The sequence below is a fragment of the Danio rerio genome, chromosome 13 (genome assembly GCF_049306965.1).
Source record: "Danio rerio strain Tuebingen ecotype United States chromosome 13, GRCz12tu, whole genome shotgun sequence".
Classification (NCBI taxonomy): domain Eukaryota; kingdom Metazoa; phylum Chordata; class Actinopteri; order Cypriniformes; family Danionidae; genus Danio; species Danio rerio.
Genome location: NC_133188.1, coordinates 39,406,623 through 39,431,578, shown reverse-complemented (window position 1 = coordinate 39,431,578; position 24,956 = coordinate 39,406,623). Strand labels below are relative to the sequence as shown.

The 24,956-nt window shown below is 36.7% G+C and overlaps 2 protein-coding genes across 6 annotated transcripts in view; both read right to left on the bottom strand.

Annotated features, from left to right (window-relative positions):
• Window positions 1-3,588: 3,588 nt before the first annotated feature.
• On the bottom strand, window positions 3,589-13,986 carry si:ch211-67f13.7. 2 transcript variants are annotated; one of them, NM_001430887.1, is made up of 8 exons: window positions 13,389-13,979; window positions 13,176-13,294; window positions 12,194-12,282; window positions 8,262-8,436; window positions 8,062-8,179; window positions 7,879-7,964; window positions 7,597-7,685; window positions 3,589-4,408 (listed from the first exon to the last, which is right to left on the bottom strand). In NM_001430887.1, the coding sequence occupies exons 1-8, from the start codon at window positions 13,818-13,820 to the stop codon at window positions 3,714-3,716; spliced, it is 1,803 nt and encodes a 600-aa protein (NP_001417816.1). In that variant the 5' UTR covers window positions 13,821-13,979; the 3' UTR covers window positions 3,589-3,713. The 2 variants fall into 2 exon arrangements, with proteins under 2 accessions (NP_001417816.1, XP_073775895.1); XM_073919794.1 differs by lacking the exon at window positions 3,589-4,408 and adding an exon at window positions 4,641-4,719 and having other exon boundaries at window positions 7,568-7,685; window positions 13,389-13,986.
• Window positions 13,987-14,834: 848 nt separating this feature from the next.
• mfsd2aa (MFSD2 lysolipid transporter A, lysophospholipid a) overlaps window positions 14,835-24,956 on the bottom strand; it is a 62,479-nt gene continuing 52,357 nt past the window's right edge. For 3 of the 4 annotated variants that reach the window (XM_073919531.1, XM_005156993.6, XM_073919532.1), the window contains 6 exons: window positions 24,206-24,289; window positions 23,854-23,937; window positions 21,970-22,082; window positions 19,075-19,218; window positions 18,775-18,954; window positions 14,835-16,140 (listed from right to left, as the gene is read on the bottom strand). In XM_073919531.1, the coding sequence (XP_073775632.1) occupies window positions 16,086-16,140; window positions 18,775-18,954; window positions 19,075-19,218; window positions 21,970-22,082; window positions 23,854-23,937; window positions 24,206-24,289 (660 nt within the window). In that variant the 3' untranslated portion in view covers window positions 14,835-16,085. 4 annotated transcript variants of the gene reach the window in all.

The window sequence follows — 24,956 nt, the reverse complement described above, 5'->3', positions numbered from 1 at the left end:
GTGAATCGATTCAGTTGTTCCGAAACAGAGATTAAAATTGTTACATTGTTGCTCTTTGCTCTTGGAGCGGTTCGCTTTCACACTGCAAAGTTTCTAATCGGACCAAAAGAGCTAAAACAAGTCACGTGCGAGTAAACTGTCCTTACATTGGTCAGAGTGTCAGGGTTTATTTTGCAGCGTTCCGCTCAGCTGTCAGGAGAGGTGGTGGTTTGGTGGTGATTGACAGGGTGCGCGCGCGTGACGTGTCTGAGGAGAGACACGGTGGGGAGGGGTGAGAACGGTGAGCGGCGATGCCTATTTGAGGACTGGGAGAGAGACGCGAGATTACCGGGAGATCATCACTCGTTTGCGGGCATCCGGAGACTCGCGAAACTACCCGCCCTACTCATAATTCTCTCTTCATATAGCCGTAAGCCTATTACATATCCATAAAACACTGTGATATAACCACGCTCGGATCGGATCGCTTTCTCACTGCAATCGAACCGCTCCAGGGTTCGTTTCAATCGAGCCGAGACCACCTCATTTAAGCGATCTCGGAGCGATTACTTTGGCGTGGAACAGAGCGCGATTGCCCTGTTCAGATATGCCAATCGAACCGCGCTAACTGGGCAAACGAGACACGTTCCGAAACAAAAGTGTAGGTGTGAAAGCACCCTGAGAGAATCCCTGATGAGTCGGCGATGCCTGTGAGATATTTGGCATCCTAAATATCTAGAGCTGTCGGCGATTCAAATCATACCGTGTGAAATGAGTTTTGACTGAAAATAACATCGGCAATCACCAACAGCCAATGAGAGAGCAGCATTTATTTGCGTGTGTACCAAGTGTGCCGCAAGCCTGTGTTTGAGTGAAGGTCTCGGCCGTTAGATCGCCCCCTGGGGGCTGGCTGCAGTACAAGTCAGAAAGCCCGCCTCCTCCGTGTTAATGAAGGAGACTTGAGCCCAAATAAAAAAATTAATTACACTTGCAATAAAATGTCCCGAAAGATGGTTCTGGTCGATTAAGGCACTGGTTATTGTGCTGAAATAGGTGCAGATCCTCATTTTTGTAAACAGTTTGTTTTTAGCAATAATTTAATGCTGGGCGTGTCATCGTGATTGACAGCTGTGATTGACAGTTTCTCAAAGCAGTGCGTCTGAGCTTCGGCAGAAGACTGAAGTGTTATTACTCGATTTCTGTGATATTTTACTATGACAAAATGAGTTCAGCAGTAAACTACAGTTTCTGACATACATGATCTGGTGGAACACTGTTTATTCGCTAAGGTCAGAGCTTTTTTCGGGCTTTATTAGTTTGCTAATACACGCCTAGCCACCCAGATAGCAAAATACACTGGGGCCAGTTCTTGCCTGCCGGAGACTTACCCCTCAGACTGACTACCTCTGCTGGACCTACCCCGGAGCCTGGACTCATTGCCCGATTCCAGCCCAAGTAAATTGAGCCAGATGCGGCGGCCGAGCGAGCAGGCGCTGCCGCATGCAAGCCGGAATCAGCCCGCGACGCCGCGAGTAGGTTATGTGCGCTGCTGCCCGGAGCTGGCACGATTGAATCTTCATCATATAAAACCCTCACATTTGTTAACGTTATTACAAATATTTTTGTTGATATGACAACAAACGCATGCTACTATGTGAACGCAAAGTGTATCACTGAGTTTAACCTTTGAATAAAGATGCAAACAGCATACATAGCAATTATTTAAATAAAGGACAAAATACATAACAATAAACCTGTATCGATTGCACAAGTATTAAATAATAATACAATTGAATACATTTTGTAGTGCACAAGAATTAAGAAATACGAAAATGACAATAAAACTGCACAATAAAATAAACCCATTTAAGTACGGGGAAAATACAGGAGATCGTTAGCAGTAATTCTCTTTGTGTCTAAATAATAATCTCCACGTTGATCTCCTGTAAGGTTATTTGAACTTGCTTTACAGGACGTCTCTGCATTTTAAGTTTTGGCATGTTATTAAGTAATCTACTGAATTTGCTGTTATAAATCATTATAAGGTTCTTAAAATCGAATCTTATATAACCTAATAGAACTGTAAATGTTAGATATTATTTATTTACATCATTTACTGTTGGCGTTTTATTTGAACAGCTAACATTAAAAAGAATGTAAATTCCTCGTTGCCAGATATAATGAAGGCATCGAATAAACCAAATGAAAACGGAGGCAAAAAAAATTAAATAAACAATTGAATAAAGAATTGAATTAAAATTGAATTAAAATCGGGGGGCGTGGTTGAAGCGTTTGGTTGGAAGCTCGACTCCGCTCATTTTCGCGGCTCCTCCTCTGGCTCCATCAGACAGTCCTTCTGCGCATGTCAAGGCTCCAATTTCAGCAGTCTTTTGCGACAGTTTGTGCCCGTCAAGCAGGCGTTTTGCCCTCAAGGCGTTCAATGGGAAAAGGGGCTGTTGCGTCGTCCATATTTTTTACAGTCATTGGTGTGTACCTACCTGGAGGCCAGCTGGAGAACTTAAAACCCGTGTCTGTTTGATATATCATCTGAGCAATATCACAACTGGGTCGAAAAGTAAAAAAGTTGAGAAATTGCTAATTCTCTTCAAACCCTGGAGAGCAAATGTGCATTTTCTACCCCATTAAAGGCCTTAAGGCGGAATATTTATTTGATTGGTTGTGTTTGATGATGCGAGTCCAGCCATGGTCAATTATAAGCACATGATCCTCTTAAAATTAGTTTTTAAAACTTTACTAATAAAAACAAAATCCACGTAAGTGCTAATATTATATTTTTGGCTCTGTTAAAAGACTGAAACAAAATTTGTAAATTGTATTATGTTATGATGCTCTGTCAATGTCTGTCTTTACAAATTTTATGTTTGAAATCATTTTCACTAGTGTTATTTTAACAGTTGAATTTATGCACTGAACAGGTTTTCTTGTGTGTGCACCTGCTGGCAGGATCGATCTAAATTTTTAAATAAAATTATTTAATTTGAATTCATGTAATTTATAACATCATGTTGTCTTTTTTAATACTGTGAATTACAGTGTGTTAGTATTTAAGGTTGACTGTGGGACTACTGTGTGTTGTTTAATATTTCAATTGTTTGCCTTTCCCTCTTTATCAAGTGACATGTTTACACATAAACCCACTGTGATGCAGGAATAAAATATATATTATGTATAATATCGCATCACTGTGCTTAATATTACTTCACGGATTCCCCCTTCTTTGCTTTTTATCTGCTCAATCAAACTAAAAATACTATGCAAGTGTTCCAGGAAGAACGTCAGTAGACAATACTTGCATTTACATTTGTAACCATTTCAACCTTATAGAGATTAATCACACTCTCACTCTCACTCTCACTCTCTCTCTCTCTCTCTCTTTCACTCACACAATGTCGTCATGGGTGTAAAACATAATGGGTATTTCATACTTGCAACTGCTTTGGTGACAATGGAAATCAAAGGAGTGGCATGACATGACGAGGCTTGTGAGCACAGCTATGCATACAAGGCCACTGTACAGATAGCATGACCAAACTTGCTAAAACTCAGGATAATGTCACATAAGATGAATGTTAAGTCACGACCACAATAAACAGATTATTTCATTTAATTTTTCACAAAAAAAAAAAAAAAATTATATATATAAAAAACACAAATATAATGTTGTTCAACATAGCCTGGTTCTTTGATTCAACAAAAAAATGAAATGTTTTCATTCAAACTCCATCTGAAAAATAATAATCATGTGTAAAGTCTAGTTTCTTCACAACACCCTGCTCCACCAGCTCATCAGATACAGCCGCTAATAGGAAACCAAATCCTTCCTTCATTTTTTCATCTTCCTCGTTCTTTTCTTTTGAGGAATAAGCCGGCAATACCTCATCACCCAATGCTGACTCATCTATTTGCAAACTTTCCCCCATAATTTCAGTGACCATACTGGGCATCTTTATGAGACCTCTGTGCTCCTGAAAGGCTTTTTCATCCATCTGAGCTTTTTTGGGCCAAAAACTCGGATGCTGAATCACATCCTGCATGTTTCTTTCTTCAGGCCATCCCAGAGATGAGCCCTCAAACTCCTCAGTGAGGTCTAAATCTGTTTTTTTCGATCCCTCAAAGCTCTCACTGATTGACATCAAAATTTCCACATCCCCATGTTTCTCCTCATCCTCCTCCACAAGCGTCACTTTATCTTGAGACTTGTGTTGAGGCTCTTCATTGTCCTCCTCTGAGGATATGAGTGTAACAGTGGCAACAAAATCTTCATGTGTGTGGGACGTCTGGGGCTCTTTGGCCAGACTGGCTTTAAACCAGATCACATCTTCATTTCTAGGAGTTATCAGAGTAGAGTTCAAAGATGATGGAGGCGTTACAGGGTCAGAGAAGAGCACTTCATCACTACTTACGGATCCTGATGCACACAAACAAACAAACACACACACACACACACACACACACACACACACACACACACACACACACACACACACACACACACACACACACACACACACAAAGGAAAGGTCAAGACTTTTTTCGATCATCTTTGAGTAACATCAAAGTATACAATATGTATATACAAGTATATTCTGAGTTACTGTATATAAAAGCATACATTAAATATTTTAAAAAGCAATATTTACCCAGTTAACTCAATTTTCCAGGAGCCTACAGGTTTCCAAGAGGGTGACCTTTCTAAAGTGACTGAAACCCTCTGACTGACTCTTCTAGTAATATAATCAAAAGAAGTTGGTTGTTCCAAATCTTTGCGTTCTACAATATTGCATCTTTACAATGTCGCAAACTCATTTAATTACCCAAAAAAGGCTAGTTGTGAAAACAAAATGCAGAGAAAAGTATTGAAGGATTCGGACTTCTGCTTTCCAATCCGTCTCTTCATGGACCAGCGTTTTTCCTTTTCATCATCCTGTTTCTCAGGATTTAACTGTGAATTGATTTTAATTAATGAATAAGTTAACACATTGCTTAATATAAGAATGTTCAGTGCATTTGCCTGTCTCTTTATAACTATTTTCAGAAGCCACCAAATTAGGTCAGAGGTCACGGAGACCTTGAGGGGAACTGAGGACAGGAAGCAACTGTTTCTATTGTTATTTATATGAGTTAATACTGTCAAAAATGTCTAAAGTGATTTTGCTATTTTTACGGTTAATTCTTTTAAAGTGATTCTACTTTTTATTCAAGATAGACTTGGTGTAGTAAGAATATAACTGCCTGAATGTAGATTCTACCAGTTTTTAACCAGTTTTGATAAAGACGGCTGAGAGTACACTCAGCCTTGGATAAGAAACAGATTATACTTTATGTGTGTGTGTTCTATTTGTTTTTTGATCCGTTTCACAGGTCTGGAGTCAGCTCTAATCAGTGTAAGGGATGTCTGACGTTTATGCTTAAGGTAATGTTTAGAACTGTACGCACGAACCCCACGTGGAAATGTTCCTAGTCTATCTGTGTTTTAACCAATCAGGTTAGAATATAACCTATATGTATGACGCAGTTAATGACGTTATGTGAGAGTATAATTGTTATTGATTGGTGATTGTGGGCAGAGCGGCCTCGGAACTCATTGCGAGTGTTGAAGCTGGCTTCTGCTGATGAAACTGCAAACTATCTTCAGTAAACTTGATTTATTTATTTAAATCTCTGACTCCGGCTCTTCTTCATCTACCAGACTGGTCATTCTTTGGGTTAAACTGTAAACCATCCCTACATTATAAAACAGAGAATCTCACTGGTCAGTCAGTTCATCACAGCAACTGGATCTGATCAGCAGATCAGTGCTAAAACGGGCAAAGAAGATCTGATTAAATATGTCTTTTTCGACATGCAGTGTCTTAATATCTCAATAATAAAGAGAATTTGAACTGAATGCCCTGCAGTCACTAAACTTCTCACCAGCAGAAAGACTCACACCTGACCTTTACTGAGGAACATGCTGTGTGGTTAGTAAATTAGTTCACAGGTTACTGCGATATAAGCAAGTTCAATTTGTTTGAGTCAGAGGGCAAATGTTGTTCATTGTCAAACTGAGGAAAGACTGAACCCAAAGTGTGTAAAGAATTCAGTGAAAGTTAAAAAACAGGAAGGCTCATGGTGAGTGGGACGTATTATACAGCAGGACTTTTATAAAGCTACATGACACTGCTGTTCTCTAATTTTATTATGATATAAAAACAATAAAACACGATAAAATTATTTTCACTATGAAATACACTCACTGGCCACTTTAATTGGTACACTATTCTAACTGCTCATTAATGCAAATTTCTAATCAGCCAATCCCATGGCAGCAGCTCAATGCATTTAAGCATGTAGACATGGTCGAGACGATCTGCTGCAGTTCAAACCGAGCATCAGAATGGGGAAGAAAAGTGATTTAAGTGACTTTGAACTTGGCATGGTTATTGGTGGCAGACGGGCTGGTCTGAGTATTTCAGAAACTGCTGATCTCCTGGGATTTTCACACACAACCATCTCTAGGGTTTTCAGAGAATGGTCAGAAAAAGAGAAAATATCCAGTGAGCGGCGGTTCTGTGGGCACAAATGCCTTGCTGATGCCAGAAATCAGAGGAGAATGGTCATTTTTGTGCAGGTCATACTGAGTTGTCATTTCCAGTGCACTTTATCAATCTAACCCAAAACCTCAAAAACAAACAGCATCCTTCAAAACAATCCACATTTAAAACTACAGCCTTGTGCCAACAAACACATAAAGTAAGTGCTGATTTTTTTTTTATCTTTTTTTTAATCAAAATAGCATAATTCAAGGAAACAAAACATGTCAGACAATTATAAACACAAAAATAGATGCTATTATAAAAGATATTGCAATTTCAATGTTTGTGCACTAACCACATTGTCAGTCCAAATCAGCATTAATTAAAACTTAAAAATTAGGATTTGTAAAAGATATTATTATTATTATTATTATTATTACTACTACTACTACTACTACTACTGCTACTACTACATTTTATTAAATGTCTATACATTAAATATTCATTAATATTATTAGTAGTAGTACTATTATTATTATAATAGCAGAGTGATATTAGCCACAGCCATATCATCCTGCAGCCCAAGACTGGTTACTCACTGAAGCTAAGCAAGGCTGAGCCTAGTCTGGCCCTGGATGAAAGACCACGTGGAAAAACTAGGTTGCTGTTAATATAGTAATTCATACTATATTAAGTGAAAGAAACGGACAGTTAAATTAAATGTAAAATATTAAGTAAAATATTAAGCATTAAAAATATATAAACAGTAAATAAAATTACAAAAATTGAAATCATAATGCAAAAAAAATCTAAACAAAATATAAATGACAAGTAAATAAAACAAAAAACAAAAGCTCCATAGAATATTTGAAAATATAATAATCATCATACAACAAAATAACTTAAACAGAAATAAAAACTAAAACTAAATGGACTTAAAAAACAAAAGCACAATAAATACTGTGGGAAGTTTCTTCTGTGCATTTTATTTCCTTATTTTGACACTTGAAGCCGATGCCTCAAAGTAACATGGGCTTTCAGTCAAGTTTCACAGATGTGACTACAGGTTATATTGGCTTACCTTCATATGTTATTCGTTTGGTTTTGGTCTGATTACAGACTGACTCGCAGCAATCACAGACAGAATCTGGACCAAACAAAGAGATCCATCTAGAAATCGAGAGTGGCAGAAAAGAAAAATATGGTAAGAGAAGAACATCTGAGGTGAACATTTATAATGGAAAACAAGACTTATAGTATATAAGCTTAGACTTTTAATGGTAGGTGTAAAAGAGCAATCTCATCACACAGAAAAGAGCCATTCGTGATCTCTACAATACTGGTGCACAGGAATTTTGTTAACCTTGCGTTCTCATGGCTGTAAAAACAGGACTTCAGCATTGAATTAGGACCTCCGGCGGAAACAGACAGCTCACAATGCAGCGAGACCTAACAAAAGATATGTTATGAAAAAGAGTGCACAATAAACTATTGTATGGTCTTCAAAGTAAAATTTTTAAAAAGTCAAAGAAATGTATAGACACACCTGAGCATCTGGTGACTCAATGAACTGAAAAGCACCAAAGGAGAACAGAACGACATTGTCTTCCCTGGAAAAGTGGTATCTTGCTGCACCTGGACTTATCCGGCTTTCACGCAAACACCTGGATGCGTGTGTGTGTGTGTGTGTGTAAGACTGGGTGTGTGATAAATTGCCCACTGAAGATAGCGTTTTGCTGCACTCACCCGTAGTTGTCTATGATGTTGTATTTGTTTGTCTGACTCATAGTGTTGACTGTGGCCGCATAACAGTTGTTGATAAACAGTTTGACGCCTGTGTAATGATGTCGGGTGGAGAGTTGAACATTCACCTTCTGGCCCAACATGAACACAGCAGACCTGACTGGAGATGACCAGGAGTCTACAATACACAAACACACAATATGGAGATACAGGTCAAACTGTATCTATGGTCAATACTGTATTTACAGTAGTTGTTTAATGTTTTTTTTATAGCCCATAATCTAAATATCACCATATACAGCTAAGCAAATCAATAAATGTGAATCAGTTTTGCACTTACAGTGCATTACATCATCATCCTGCATTCCATCCCTGACTTGTAATGCTTGATGTCATTTGTTGCAATACCATTAAGGGATAGTTCACCTTAAACTTAACATTCCCTCATCAGTTACTCACTCTTTACTTGTTCCAAACCTTTAACTTCCATAGTATTTGTTTTTTTTCTATATGGACTAAGATGGTTACAGGTTTTCAGCTGTCTACAAAATACTTTCATTAGTGTTTGTAACCATATACAGAGAGAGTAAATAGGAAATATTTTTTTCATTTTGGGGTGAAGTATTCATTTGAGTGCAATATATACAGTTAAAGTGAAAATTATTAGCCCCCCTGTTTATTTAAGCATAAGAGACAAGAGAGGCACCTCCGACAGAGTTCCGAAATGGTGTACTGAAGTGGGTCAGCCATCTGTTGGCGCCAAAAGAGGATACATTCCAGGTAATCGTTTTGTTAACAGTAACAGTCCACAATTCTCAGCGAAGAATAAAGTAAAAGACTTGTTTTGTTCTTGTAGTTGTTGTGATGTATTTTTTCTTCACTGGATTTAGTTTATTAATAAAAGTGTATTTTATTAATTTTCTTCACTAGAGTGCACATTGGCTTCATTTGCAGAACCCATCAAGACACCTTGTGTGGTAAGGTATGAATCTTATTCCTTGCACAACATTACAAAAGATAGCCCTAAACAAAACTCTAGCTAAGAAATATAGTCAAGAGAGAATTCTGATTTCTTTATTTAATTAGGGTATTAAAAGGCATGCATCTAGCACACTAGTTAACACTAATACCCTAGTTAAGCCGTTAAATGTCACTTTGAGCTGAATACTAGCTTAAGAATATCTAGTGAAATATGATGTACTGTCATCATGGCACAGATTAAAAAAATGAGTTTTTAGAAAAACTATTATGTTTAGATATGTATTAAGTAAATGTTTCCATTAAACAGAAATTGGGGACAAAAAATATATAGGGGGGCTAATAATTCTGACTTAAACTGTACACCTGACAAAAGTCTTGTCGCCTATCCAAGTTTTAGGAACAAATAACAACTTGATTTGAGTTTTTGCAGGACTCCCAGAGTTCATCAAGATTCTTTGGATCATCTTCAATGCCTCCTTCATCTTACCCCAGACATGCTTAATAATGTTCCTATCTGGTGCCTGGACCGAACAATCTTGGAGCACCTTCACCTTCTTTGCTTTCAGGAAATTTTAATGTGGAGGCAGAAGTATGAGAAGGAGCATGATCCTGCTGATGAATTTGCCCTCTCCTATGGTTTGTATGTAATGGGCAGCACAAATGTCTTGATACCTCAGGCTGTTAATGTGCAGATCTCTCACACATCCCTATACTGAATGTAATCCCCCATCAAACTTGACTGATTTCTGTGACAATCTTGGGTCCATGCGGGTTCCAGTTGATCTTCTACAGCACTTGTGATGATTGGGGTGCAGTTAAAAAATGCATTAATCCGAACTTTTCCAAATGATCGACTAGAAGTCAAGTTGTTATTTGTTGCTCTAACAACTGGGATCAACGACAAGACTTGCAAAAGGCAAAAGTATCCCCTCCTGTGAAATTGTAATTCAATCAAATATTTCTGAAGTAATGCTTAACATAGCAAGGACATTTTCACATTACTTCCTAATCATTTTTTTCTTTTGGAGAAAGTCTCATTTCTTTAAGTTTGGCTATAAAAGACTTCAGTTAAATCTCACAACATTTTCTTTAAAAAAATGTAAAGATCAATATTATTAATCCACTTACTGTGAGTAATTATAATATGTTTTAACTGGTTACAGAACAAATCGCTGTTGTCTAATGACTTGCCTAATTAACCTAACTTGTAGGTAACCTAATTAGTCAAGCCTTTAATTTGCACTTTACGCTGAATACTAGTATCTAGCAAAATAAAATGTTATGTAGCATCATATTTATAACATATAGCATCAACTTAACAATAAGTGTGGTGGGAAAAAAAAACTCTTCTCTCAATTAAAAGCCAGTTGGGAAATATTGGAAGAAATTTTCAGGAGAGCTAAGAATTTTCCCTACAAAATATGAATATAGTTGAGCACACCTTCAATTGTGTATACAAATCTATGGGATTCAAATACATCAAATCAGCCAATCCCATGGCAGCAGCTCAATGCATTTAGGATTGTAGTGAAAGATTCGGATTTCTGCTTTCCAGTCCATCTCATCATGGACCAGCGTTTTTCCTTTTCATCATCCTGTTTCTCAGTATTTAACTGTGAATTGATTTGAATTAATGAATAAGTTAACACATTGCTTAATACAAGAATGTTCAGTGGATTTGCCTGTCTCTTTATAACTATTTTCAGAAGCCACCAAACTAGGTCAGAGGTCACAGAGACCTTGAGTGGAACTGAGGACTGAGGACAGGAAGCAACTGTTTCTATTGTTATTTCGACAAGTTAATACTGTCTAAAATGTCTAAAGTGATTTTTCTATTTTTATGGTTAATTCTTTTAAAGTGATTCTACTTTTTATTCAAGATAGACTTGGTGTAGTATGAATATAACTGCCTGAATGTAGATTCTACCGGTTTTTAACCAGTTTTGATAAAGACGGCTGAGAGTACACACAGCCTTGGATAAGAAACAGATTATACTTTAAGTGTGTGTGTTCTATTTGATTGTTGATCCGTTTCACAGGTCTGGAGTCAGCTCTAATCAGTGTAAGGGATGTCTGACATTTATGCTTAAGATATTGTTTAGAACTGTACGCACAAACCCCATGTGGAAATTTTCCTAGTCTATCTGTGTTTTAACCAATCAGGTTAGAACACCTATATGTATGACGCAGTTAATGACGTTATGTGAGAGTATAATTGTTATTGATTGGTGATTGTGGGTAGAGCGGCCTCGGAACTCATTGCGAGTGTTGAAGCTGGCTTCTGCTGATGTAACTGCAAACTATCTTCAGTAAACTTGATTTATTTATTTAAATCTCTGACTCCGGCTCTTCTTCATCTACCAGACTGGTCATTCTTTGGGTCAATCTGTAAACTATCCCTACAGTAGACATGTTCAAACTGAGCAGCAGAATGGATAAGAAAGGTGATTTAAGTGACTTTAAACATGGCATTTGTGTTGATGACACACTTGCTGGTCTAAAATGTTAAAAACTGCTGGTGTACTGAAAGATAAAGAGAACGATCAGGAAAAAGTGGTGATCCTGTGGGAGACCATGACTTGTTGACTCCAGAGATCAGATGAGAATGAAAAGCAGAAAAGCAGTCAAACTTTAAAACATGTGATGAGTAGGAACAATCAAAAGTTGAAAACAGCAAGAAATGTGCTTATTCATTTTGCTTACTTAAATTAGATTTTATTGAGATGTTTTTGGATGTATTTTAACTTTTTCCTGTTATTACTTGAGTTCTATAATAGAGAAACTGTCAAAAAAAATCTCTTCAGAGAAAAAAAAGACTGTATATAGAGTCATGCAGACTAGTAAAAAATATTATACAAGTCTGTTGATGTGTTCCCTCTTACATTGTATTGCTTTTGTTATTGAATAAAATAACTGTGCGCACTCTTGCCGTGTGATCTGTCCACATGTCTTACCATCCATCAGCTGAATGGAGAAGTCGTCACCAGATCTCCCCCTGATGATTTTCCGCAATGGTGTCTGCCATGTTGGCTTCAAAACATCTCTAAAGAGCAACACACAGATAGTGTTTGTACAGCGTTTGTCCTCTGAACTGAACTGAAGAATTGAACAAGCAAACGAAGAAAAACAATTACAGCCATAAAACAAAACAACAAAAAAGGCCGTTAAAAATTCTGTTTCTCTGGGTTTCCTATAATAGACTTGGGTTTGAGTTAAAAAAAATCTTTATTAGAATTATTATATTTGTCAATAACATCTTTAAAATAAATTTTAAAAATAGAGAATTCATTCAGAAAAAGGCAACTGGTCACAATAACAAATTATTTATTTGTTGTAAATGCAATCAGGTTAATTCGATCAAATACTTCTTTCTCTTGATATTGAGCTGTCTAAAATGAATGTAGGCAATCTGAAAAGATGCCACCTGTATGCCAAAAAAAGATCTACATGGCAATATTTTTATTCACATCTAAAAAAAATGTAATCGGTAGTTTAACACATAACACGATCATTGAATGACATAAAACTATCATTTAGAGCATTTTTGGATACAATTCACAAATAGGGCTACGGTGCCATGTTTAATGTATTTTAAACACAGTAGGCTAACGTTACATGTATTAGTTTTTAGACAACACAATGTTTTATGATCAGAAGACCTAAGAAATACATTTTTATTTATTACCCTTCTCTCTTTATTAACCTTAGCATAGTTATTATTAATATGTAACCTCAGTCAAAACAAATGTTCGCTTTATCATTCATGCAACTTTATTCAACGTGAATGTTACCTTTCACGTGTATGTTAATTTTGTGGTTGTTGGCAGAACTAACTAAACATTTCATGTTTCGTACGTTAAGCCAAGGTATTTTTAGATAACAACTCTAAAATCCAAAACCTACAATTAAAACGTGTTTGTTTCATGGTTTGTTTACCTGGTGTATCGGCATTCCACCCCCACTTTGACACTCAGACGATGACGAGTGTTTCGGTCTGGTCGGGCCCGGGGCAAATAACGAAGCACATACTTATAAACCACATAATCGGGAAATACCTGACAAATGGAGATTAACATAATTACGATTGATTTAGAGCTGAAAAAAATAAAACAAAAAAACATTATTAAATTCTTTCCAAATGACGGTCACCTGTTTTTCTCCTTGGCAGTCGGTGAGCGCGTAGGTGAAGAGCAGCTCGCTGTTCGGCTCGAGCACGCCGTTACTTCTACAGGTTTCTCCGAGAGTCAGCTCCTCCGACACGGCCGAGAAACCGTAGAAACGTTTCTTAACCCTTAACTCAAAACCGGTGCTCGAGCAAGACACAGATACGTCTGAAAGCAGGTTGAATTTGGGCAGGTAATCCTCTCCAGGTAGGACCACAGCAGGTTGTCTGCCACGGATCCGCAGGACAGGCACCTGCCTCCTGTTTGTGAACGAATCCCGCACTAGAAGTTTCCCGGAGACAGGTCGAGTTTGTGGGCGACCGACTCTCTCATCTAACCCAGATGAGCCGCTGTTCAGTGTTGGGCTGGAGAAAATGACAAGAATCGAACCTAGAAGTGCGCGAGTAATGCGGTTCATATCAATGACCTGTGTATCTGTAAATTATTTTTCTTGTGCTTTACAACTTTTTTAAGCTTTACGTATATTTTATGTATAGTTTATGCTACAGGTGAAAGCTTCACAACTAGAAAGTCTTTTGAAAGAGGTTCGGTTGATGAACAGGTGATTATTTGTAATTTCCGCTGGACAGCAGATGGCGCTACAAAGCTAAAAGAAAATATGCAGAACCCCCACACACATCCAAACCAACTACTAACTGATATTTTACCCTACCCATCAGATTATGCTAGCAACACTGTATTTGAATGGTTCTGAGGTAAGGAGTAGCTTCATATCAGACTGCTCCACATTAAAATTTACACTTGGTAGCTAAATCTGATGGGTAGCACATTGCGTTGTCAAAATGTGTTATCTACTTTTTGAATGGGAGGTAGGACAATCTGACAAGGTTGGACACCGAACCGAACCAATTAATGCTAAACTCGGCAGGACCCCTCTGTAGATTGGCAGTCACCTACCCCAACCCTAAAACTACTCCTTACAGTTACGAATAAACTACTGCGTCACATACACCAAAGCTTTATAACATTTCTATAATTATTGAACATTTACATTTTAAAGAGGACAGCATTTAAACATTTTCAGATTATTACTGTTTATGTGTTTACTAGTGAATGTTTGTCATATTATGTATTTATGTTAATTTCTGTAACGAAATTGTGAAACTATATTAGGTATATTGATGATTATGTTACTTAATCATATTGTTCATCCACCACGTAAAGTACATCCCAGCAGCTTTAACATGAATATTTAGTGTGACTACCTTGAAATATAATGCAGTCTCTTTTGATAAATGAGGAAATTATTTTGTTGGTTAAAGATGCACGGCTTACTGGACTTACACGGTTTATTATAATTATGTTTAAATAAAATCAAATCAAAAGGTGCACATGAAAGGCACCAGTCAATGAACCAGTGATTCTTCACGCTTTGTGTTTGTGCATGAAATTAAAACAGAACACAGTCCAATTACATAAAGAAGTTTTTTTTTTTTAAAGTTCTGTCAGTATTTACAATAAACATACATACATATATATATATATATATATTTAATAAGCACAATATAAATACACAACAAGGTCAGCATGTCTATAAAGGTCATATACACACATTGTACATTTTGTAGCTGTGAAGTATTTTGGTGGTGTTTATGATTTTTGACGAAACATTCTCTCAGTAAACCCAGCATCCACGTCCATCTGCTGAGGCAAAAGGCAGCTTCCAGATCTCTATTTATATACATTTCTTACATTTTATCTCAGCAATTAGATGTAAACTTCAGGTTGATGACAGCATGTCAGGCAACTGTTTATAAAACTTAACAGTCAAAATTCCTTCAGAGCACACAAGGAGACCTTACAGTACCATCTTTAAATTCACATTTATCAGAGAAACGGCCATGGCATTTACTCATAAAGACACAGACTTCACATATAACAGAACTGCTTCTTTATGTGCACAATCACGCTATTAGTCACCACTTTCTCTCACACAAAAAAAACACACAGACATGGATACTTCCTGTTGGAAACAAAAATACTGCACCACTGAACGTTATAACTCTTCCAATTGTTACTGAGTCTTTGGCACAGCTGCATAGATTTAGTAAACCAATGCTCCTATAAGCTGTGACTGTTAAACCTACTGGTGTTAATTACTAGAATCTCATTTGATCAGGTTTTAGAAAAATCTCAGTCAATATAATGCTATAAATAAATACAGAACAATAAAAAAACTGACAGACAATAAAGTGTCATCTTCCTCAGGCTAAAGGCCTTCAGCTCGTCTTTAAAGTGATTTTTTTTGTTCCATTATAAGTATTTCACCCCAGTGCAAAAACATTCACAACATTGAGGATAAAATGCCCTCAGATGACTGCAACTCAACATTTCCCTCACATTCATAATCTCAAACAAACACAAACAAAACAAATCAGATGTTGTAGTTAACTGTATAACTGAACCTCCCATTGTTTCTTGTTTTGATCAAGGAGAGCTGTAACTCAGTGAAAGCAGCACTCAATGCCTGGAGTTGTAATGATCTTATAAAATCCAGCTGTCGTAACAGTAGTGCAGATATATAAGGGTCAAATCCATCCTTCATTGGTCTGGTTACCAGACCGTGTGAGGAAAGCTGAGCTGGTAGAGTTCCTCATGGCAGTGGTTGAGACGTATTTGGGCGCCCTCTGTTGGCCAGAATAACAACAGTCAAGCTGGTTTTTCATGCTGTGATATCAGGCTTCAAGACCTCCATCTCATCCTCCTCTTCTTCATTCCTGCAAGATGAGAAACAACTCTTATTTTCCATGACTAAGGATGCTTTTTTAACCTAACAGTTAATTAAACCTAACACAATACTGTAAAATAGAATTTAGTGTAGCTAAATGCAGTGCGATGTCAAAACAAATGTGATAGAATTTTACAAAACAATATTTTTCCTAAATAAATGTGTTCAGGGAAAAGAAAGCATCATTAAAATGTCTGAAAGTGAACAGCTGTTTTACTGTTGCATTAAATAAATCATACATTTTACAATTAAACAAAAAGTATAGAACTACCAGTCAGATGGCGTTACGGTGTGGAGTTTGCATGTTCTCTCAGTGTTTGTTTGGGTTTCCTCCAGGTGCTCCGGTTTCCCCCACAATCAAAAGACATGCGCTATGGGTGAATTGGGTAAGCTAAATTGTCTGTAGTGCATGTGTGTGAATGGAAGTGTTTGGGTGTTTCCCAGTGATGGGTTGCAGCTGGAAGGGCATCCGCGGCATAAAACATATACTTTGCAGCATCAAAGTATGAAACGTGACCATTCATGCTCACTGTGCATATTTTTCTGGCATGCATAATTGCCATCTACCAGTCGCATAATGATCATATGATAGGAGATTGACGAATCAAGGAAGGATATGCAAAATTCCAGACGCCCAGTCAGAAAGTGATTGTGGATAGTAATGTTTCCATTTTCAAAAATTTGTGTTTGTCCGTTTAAACTGAAACCGAATACCTGCATTTCCTAACTAAAACAGGGTCTTCAGCATTTTTAAAAGGCTCCGTTTTCACGATTTGAAGATGCTGTAGTTTTGAATATAGATGTCACCTTAACAAAACATACAGTTAAAGGTGCTGTATGTAAGTTTTTGACTTTTCTAAAGCATAAAAATACCATGATATGTTTGCAGATATTTAGGAAACATGCCAAGTGGACATTCTTATTTATCTGAAAAACAACGCTGAAGTCAGATATTCTGCTTTGAAAATGGGTGTTACGTGCTGGAACGTCTCTCTTTGTTTTGGTTGCTTTAACCCACCCAATGCCAGTTTAGCCGATTATAATTCAGCACCCGGGTTGTCTTGAAAACCGTGTATTTTATTCATTCAGACAGGGTTCTCAAAGGCTGCATGTACACTGCACTGTTCAAGTGACTCAATTCCATTTTTTTTGTCATGTGGCACAGATTGGATATGGCCTGTGTACGTGTAAGCAGAGAGAAAGAACAGAAGAGAATGGAAAAAAAAAAAACGCATTGATTTAGATTTACTCAAATCAGACTTAGGCCTTGATCATATGTGGAAATCTATCCAATATGAATCAGATCTGTGTCCTTGTGTCAGCAGTGTAAGCAGGTAAATCAGATTTTCACCTGTCAATGCAAGTCGCGAACCATTAAAAACCATAGAGAATGACGTCAAGTCTTACGCTTTCATTTCAGAACAGACTTAAGCAGAGTCCCAAACCTTCAATCTCATACACAAGGACTAAAACAGCTTTTATATTGTAGCACATGTATTTAAGCATGTTAATGAGAGAGCAAGAGAGAGTGCGCGAGTGAGCGCAATATCCGCCACGAAACCAATATAAACTGATATAAAACTATTACATTCTCACAATCATAAATCATGCCATGGACATTACATTAAGCCCACTGGTTTAACAAGGCTTAGATTAAAAGAAGATGGCCAAATGAAAACTTTGTCTGAAACTATACTAAACCAGCTTGTCAAAAAGAATTTTAAAAAATGAAACCCTGCAAACAGATTAAATACAGGAATGGAGAAAAGTGCGCTCTTTTATTATCAGCAGTCAGTCAGCGCCTGCTCTTTTATTCTTGATCATAGCGCCTTTGCCATGTGCTGTGTAAATGCAGACAATCAGATACGAATCACTTTTAAAAGAGGATGCAAGCCGGTCATCCAAAAAAATCAGATACAGTCACAAAATCAGACTTGATCATCAAAATCTGCAGTGTAAATACAGCCAAAGTGTGCATCCGTGATTGAAATGTGACCTCCGGTGGACAGTTACAGCTTCTGATATGAGACGCAGATTTGGAGCTGCACATGAGGTGGTTATTAATAAGTAAATAATATAAATATTACAAGAGTAAACATTATGTGAGCAGGTTACATTGTAAACCTATGTCCTAACAACCTGCTGTGACAGGATTTGCAGTGATAAGCAATTGGGCTGTTTGCACCAGACAAAACATGACAGAATATTAAATACAGTCAATCAGAAGCACAGAATATGCACTTACTGCACTCCAACAAAATGGTGAGGTTATGGTAATGCCAGTTACCTTACCTAATGTTAATGCTAATTACCCTAGCTTGCCTAACTTGCCAAATTAACCTAGTTAAGCCTTTAAATTGCACTTTATGATGAATATTAGTGTATTGAAATAGATCGAGTAAAATATTATGTACTGTCATCATGCAAATATAAAAGAAATCAGTTATTAGAAATGAGTTATTAAAACTATTATGTTAAGAAATGTTTAAAAAAATCTCCGTTATAAAGAAATAAAAACATATATAAAGCTAATAATTCAGGAGGGCTATTAATTTGACTTCAATTCTATGTGTATTAAAACAATAATGCACTAGTGTAAATGGCACCCTAGTGTATTTCCTACCGCAAGAGCAGCTGTAATTGTTTGTTGTTGTACTCCCGGCGCTCTTCATCGATGGGATACGTCATAAAGATGAGCAGGCCCAGAGCAATCAGTGACACAGGAGCAGCCGAAACCAACAACTTCAGTGTCAGATTCACAGAGTCAGACTGAACGCAAACACCTGTCTCATAACCTGCAAAGCTGAGCCGAGGGAAAACAGAACAGATGGAAATATGAAAGGCCAGAATGTGTATCGCATAACATGTGCTGACAACATCAGACTCATGAAAGGGGTTTTAAATGCACAAAGAGGAAGGTTACCTTAATGCTAGTGTTGATACGCCGAGGGACACTCCAGAGGCAAACTTGGTGAAGAAAACATAGAAGGAGTAGAAAATAGCCTCATGGCCTTGAGATGTAGGATTCTGGAGTTTGAAGTCGTCAACCACATCTGGAAGCATAGACCTGAAACAGATGCAAGTTTAAGCCTTTGTCAGTTCACGATACAAAGCAGATCTTCACCTACACACTCCATGTGGATTAATGATGTTTTTCACTTCATAAAACTGGAACAAATTAGACACTTTCTGAAGAGTTCTTCCAAAACTTTTATAGCAGTTGGGTTTCTCTCCTTGAATATAAGGAACTGTATACTCCCTGCATACTGCATGTTAATTTTTTACATTCTTCACTACTGTGTGACAGCTCATTTGACCAGGTTTTATATATTTTTAATAATACAGTGTTTTTAATATTGAGACATCAACACAATTCGAGCATTTTTGGCTCAATACACCAACACAACTGATTTGAAATTAAACAAACCAGGCAAACCAATGCAAACTTTATTTATAGAGCACAATTTTATACAACTGTAGTTGATCCAAAGTGCCTTACAATGAAATAAAATATTTACGAAAATAAAATCAAACTTGTATTAAAAATGTAAGAAAATAAAATATACGTGTATATATGTAATACTAAAATACAGATAAGAAATCACATGTATGAGTCACTCAAAGGCAAGGGAGTAAAAATATGTCTTTAAGTTAGATTTAAAAGTATCCAAGGATAGAGAAATCCTGATGTTCAATGGGATCGTTGGGGCCGCAACACAGAAAGCTTGATCCCTTTTTGATTTGCAGCGAGACCAAGGGATCGACAAAAGAAACTGATCATGGGACCTTAATGGTCTACAAGCTGTATATGGCCTAATACACTCGCTGACATAAACCAGGGCAGAATTGTGCAAAGCTTTTAAAATCAACTCTGAATTTTATAGAAAGCCAGTGCAATGAGGCGAGAATGGGAGATATGATCTCTTTTCTTAGTTCCTGTTATTAATCTGGCGGCTGCATTCTGGACCAACTGCAATCGAGAGAGTGTTGACTGGGGTAGACCAACGTACAAGGAGTTGCAGTAGTCTAACCGACAGGAAATTAAAGCATGGGTTACAATTTCTAGATCTTTTTTAGAAAGAAATGGTTGAACTTTTGCCACCAATCTAAGTTGGAAAAAGTTGCTCTTCACAACTGCATTTAAATGCTCGTCAAACAGCAAAAGTGGATCAAAAATTACTCCGAGATTCCTGGCATAACTGTGCAGATTAGAAGGTGTGCTTTAACTGTAGACTGTCAGCTTTAATTTGAGGGTATTTACATCCAAATCAGGTGAACGCTGTAGGAATTACAACAGTTTGCATATGTGCCTCCCACTTGTGAAGGGACCAAAAGTAATGGGACAGAATAAAAATCATAAATCCAACTTTCACTGTTTAATACTTGGTTGAAAATACTTCGCAGTCAATTACAGTCTGAATTCTGGAACGCATAGACATATGCATAATTCCTACACTGTTCACCTGATTTGGATGTAAATACCCTCAAATTAGCTGACCTTCTGCAGTTAAAGCACATTTTGATCGTTTCATGTCAAATCCATTTTGTTGGTCTATAGAGCCAAAAATGCTAGAATTGTGTCGATGTCCGAATATTTATGGACCTAACTGTAAATATATCTGAGGGTCAATAATTGTTAAAATTTTTTTGGGATCCTTGTTTACTTCCCCCTCTTGCTCTCTATGTCAAAAGGTACAATACTATTCTAAAATGTGTGAAATTTGTAAATAAATAAAGTTGATCAAAATTTAAAAATGATGCCTGAAAAATCACAAATTGGTATTTAATGCTTCTTATTTTAGAATTGTAGTTTTCTGCTCAACTAGAGTGCATTTATCTGTTATAAAATGCAATTAAAACCATAATATAATAATTCTACACATTTTAAATAACGGTTTTCTTTGTGTAAAAAATATATATAAACATATAAAAAAGCAATTAATTCTTTTGATTCAAAACTGAATATTCCAGCATTATTGGTCCAGTCTTCACTAATGATGTTTCCATCCAAAAATGCAAATTAAAACTGGAATATCACATAAAATACGTGTGAATTAAGCAGCGTTTCTATCCAACAAGTCTAAGAGAACAAAATCGTCACTTCCCGATTAACTTGGACCAAATATCAACAGTAAAAACGGAATTTGCTGCAGTGGAAGAAGCTGCATCCATCCTTTCCTTATTTAATAAATGTATTGCGCCTCAGAAGACCAATACCAGCATGCAATGAATGGGTGGTGGTGTTAGAAGGCGTGAGATGCGGAGCACAGATACTCTTGACAATTTTGGAGGTAAAAATGTAAACAACACTAATACTGAAACGGTTAAGGTGTTTCAGAATGACCAAAACAACATTTCAGATGTTTTACGATGTGCTCAGCCTGCTGGTTTGTCCATTTACACACATTTTTATCAACACATGATATCTTATAACAAAATCACATGAGACCCTTTTTAATGCACAAACTGGAATTTGTTTGGTAAAAGTGTTTCCATCTTAGTTTAAGTACATCTTATCGATTAAAAGGTTTATGCTACTCCATTATGCGCATATGTTTTTTTATGCACATTTTAAAATTTAAGTGCATCTTGGCGTTTCTATCAACCGTTTTTTTATGTGCATATCCAAAATGTGCATAAAATTGCTGGGTGGAAACGTAGCTATTGTTACATGATCCTTCAGATTTCATTCTATGCTGATTTATTGCTCTGTTACGATCAGTTATTACTGACGTCTATGTTTGGATGTCTATTATACTCAAATTGCTTGGTGGGCTACTTCATCATTCATTTATGGGTGTCATAGACAAACACTCACCAGGGCAGGAGGAAAGCCGCGCCCACACTGACACCAGCAGCGATGGACACAATGTAGGACACAATGAGGCTACTGTTTACAGACACCACCAGGATCATGAAAGGCACGGCCCACTAAAAAAACACACACAAAACATTTTATTAAAAATAGTCATCATCACTGACACCATCTCTCACATCTCGCACTAATGTAATTTTTTTTATTTATCTGTTAAACTTTACTAATCAAACATGTCTAATTAATTTAAATCATTAAACTTTTACAACATTGTTTATTAAATGTTATTGCATAATACATATTGCATAAACCTTAGGAAAAATATACTGCTTTGAGAAGCATATTCTACTCTGCAATAAACCCTTTTAACAAGTCATCAGCTTCTTAAATCCTCAAAAGGTTTAAATATTTATGAATTTTTCGAAGCCTATGTACATTTATAAAGGTATAATATATATTTATTATTTATGAATATATAATCTTTGCATCAAATTACAAAAACCTAGTTAATGCTAATGTGAGGTGTTTCTAAACCAGAGTCCATGGGCAGAACAGTAAACTCTTGGCCATTATTATTTTTTGAATATCGTAATAACAATATTGTGGAGTTTTTCTTTTGATATTTGAGCAAAAATAATAAAAAAATATTTGCGTTGCTCTCCCATTCACTGCGCTCCAATGACTTCTGCCGAAGAAACCTGGAAATGTATAAGGGTCTATAGTAGATTATAGTAATTTTAGTTCAACCAAACTTTTATTTTGACAGGTTGCAGTAAAGAAGACATTTAAGGTTTAGTGTGTATATGTGATATGGCAACAGTTTTATCATGGAAAATGCTGAAGTGCTCATAAAGTCATACCCAGAGCATATATACAGATGCCGACTCAATATACAAGTAGTCTTTGCAGATTAATACTTTGATGCTATTCTATATTGTGATTTGATTTAGATGTCCAGCACTTAATTTTCATTTATCATCCATATATTATTAGTCATGGGCGTAGATTCACTCTTGACATTGGTGGGGACATACATCACTAGAGCACATGCATTAAACAGCGCAAATTCAGTTTCGCCCTTTTATTAACACGAATAAAGTACTTAATAATATAAAATAAACACTTGATAATACATATAACAATCATGTCCAATGCTGCAAAAGTCAATTTACATGATTTCACTGCAGTCAGGCTTCGAGGAGGTTTGAATGTAAGAAAATTTAGAGAGGCGTGTTACGCAATTTAACTGCTCGATCCTGATTATTATTTTGCATGATCATGGAGGCCAAAATTGAAACCGAATTCTGATTAATTGCACAGCTTTGGTTAATAATATTACAGTGAACTCGTAGCGAACTTGACTTGGTTACCAGGTTACCAGTTGATGGAGGATTACTTTACTTTGAAGTCGATTAAATTATTGGTAGGGACATTTCAGTAATTGGTGGATATTGGTAGTGCCAACTCTACACCCTTGTTATTAGTTACTAGTTATTCAGTTAAAGTTATAGCAACTAATAACCTTTAATTTTCCAAATTTAAAAAAATATACAATAAATAAACAATATTTATTGTGAAAAGCCCTATACAAATAAACTAGAATTGAATTAATCTGAAATTTACCAAATTCCATTAAATTCTGTTTTTATGGCCATGTGTGGTTATGTGACTATAAATATATTATTTGTAATCATGTGGGTATTCATGAATACAAATAAAAAGTAGAATATATATAATAAGAAGTGTCAGTTTCCAACATCAAGCAGCACAACGAGCTGTTTTTAACATCTAGAAAATCAATAGAAGTGAATGAGACCGGAAGTCTTGAGCCAAAAAATTGACTGCGCCCACTCATGCATCAAGATGGTCAATACGTGAGATACTCACAGTGATACCGATGTAAACAGCAGTCTTTTTCCCAAACCGACAGAGGAACCACTGCCACATAGGAATAGAAACAGTAGCAGAAACCTGGCAAGACAAATCAGTCAAACATTAAGGCTACAAAACCGTATTACCACATTATGCAACTCCTCATTAAAGGAAGACACCCACAAACTGAAGTTAAAAACATCTTTTCATCCTTCAATTTAAAGTCGTGCTGCTTCTGAACTAGAAACACATGCTTTCATCACTATAGAGACTGCTAACCTCATCCAAACAGAGTGCTGTTACAACACCAAACCAAACAATTCAGGAGTGCACAAAAACACTTATTCAGGCCAGTGAAAACACTCACCATGATGACCAGTAAGATGTTCTGAAAATCCTCTCTGAATCCCAGCGTGTATTTGATGAAGACAGCAAAATTCCCTTCCAGCAGCTGAGAGAGAAAAACAGACGAGACTCCATCAAGTCAATGAAGAATTACGTCTTCATTTTAGGCCAAACTTCAATCTCAAAACCATTCTGAATGTTATTTTTGAGCGCAGACCTGTCCTAATGCTGACTGCGATTCTAAAGCGTATCTCCTGCATGGTAGACTGCCCTTTTCTCTGTGTTTGTGGCTCTCTTTGTTTTAACACCCATAAGCTGCTGGTCTCTGTGACAGAGGTGAGCAGTGGTCAGTTCCAGAAACTGCTTCCTCTTGTTCATTGTTATCACAGATGCTAAACAGTTTGTAAATAAAGTGGCATGAGACATTTAAAGAAGCACAACTGGTATTTTTCTGTGTTTCGTGATCGATTTTTGAGATTTAGTTGAACTCTTGACATGCAAGAGGGGATTGTGCCATACAAACATCCAGTAAGTTTCATTAAAAGTCCTGTAAATAGCTTTGAAATATGGACTTTTATTCAATCTCAAATAAAAAACAAAGTGAGGGCGGGACAAAAAGTAGCTCCTCCCCTTTTAAAAAGCAGCCAATAGATTTTTTTCTTGTAGTTCTGCCAGTTTTAGTGGTTGAGCTCAAGTGCATTAAATGAGAAGTGAACTAGAAACATCTTGAAGGGAGCGGGCCATGTCAGATACTAGAGAGCATTTGATTGGTC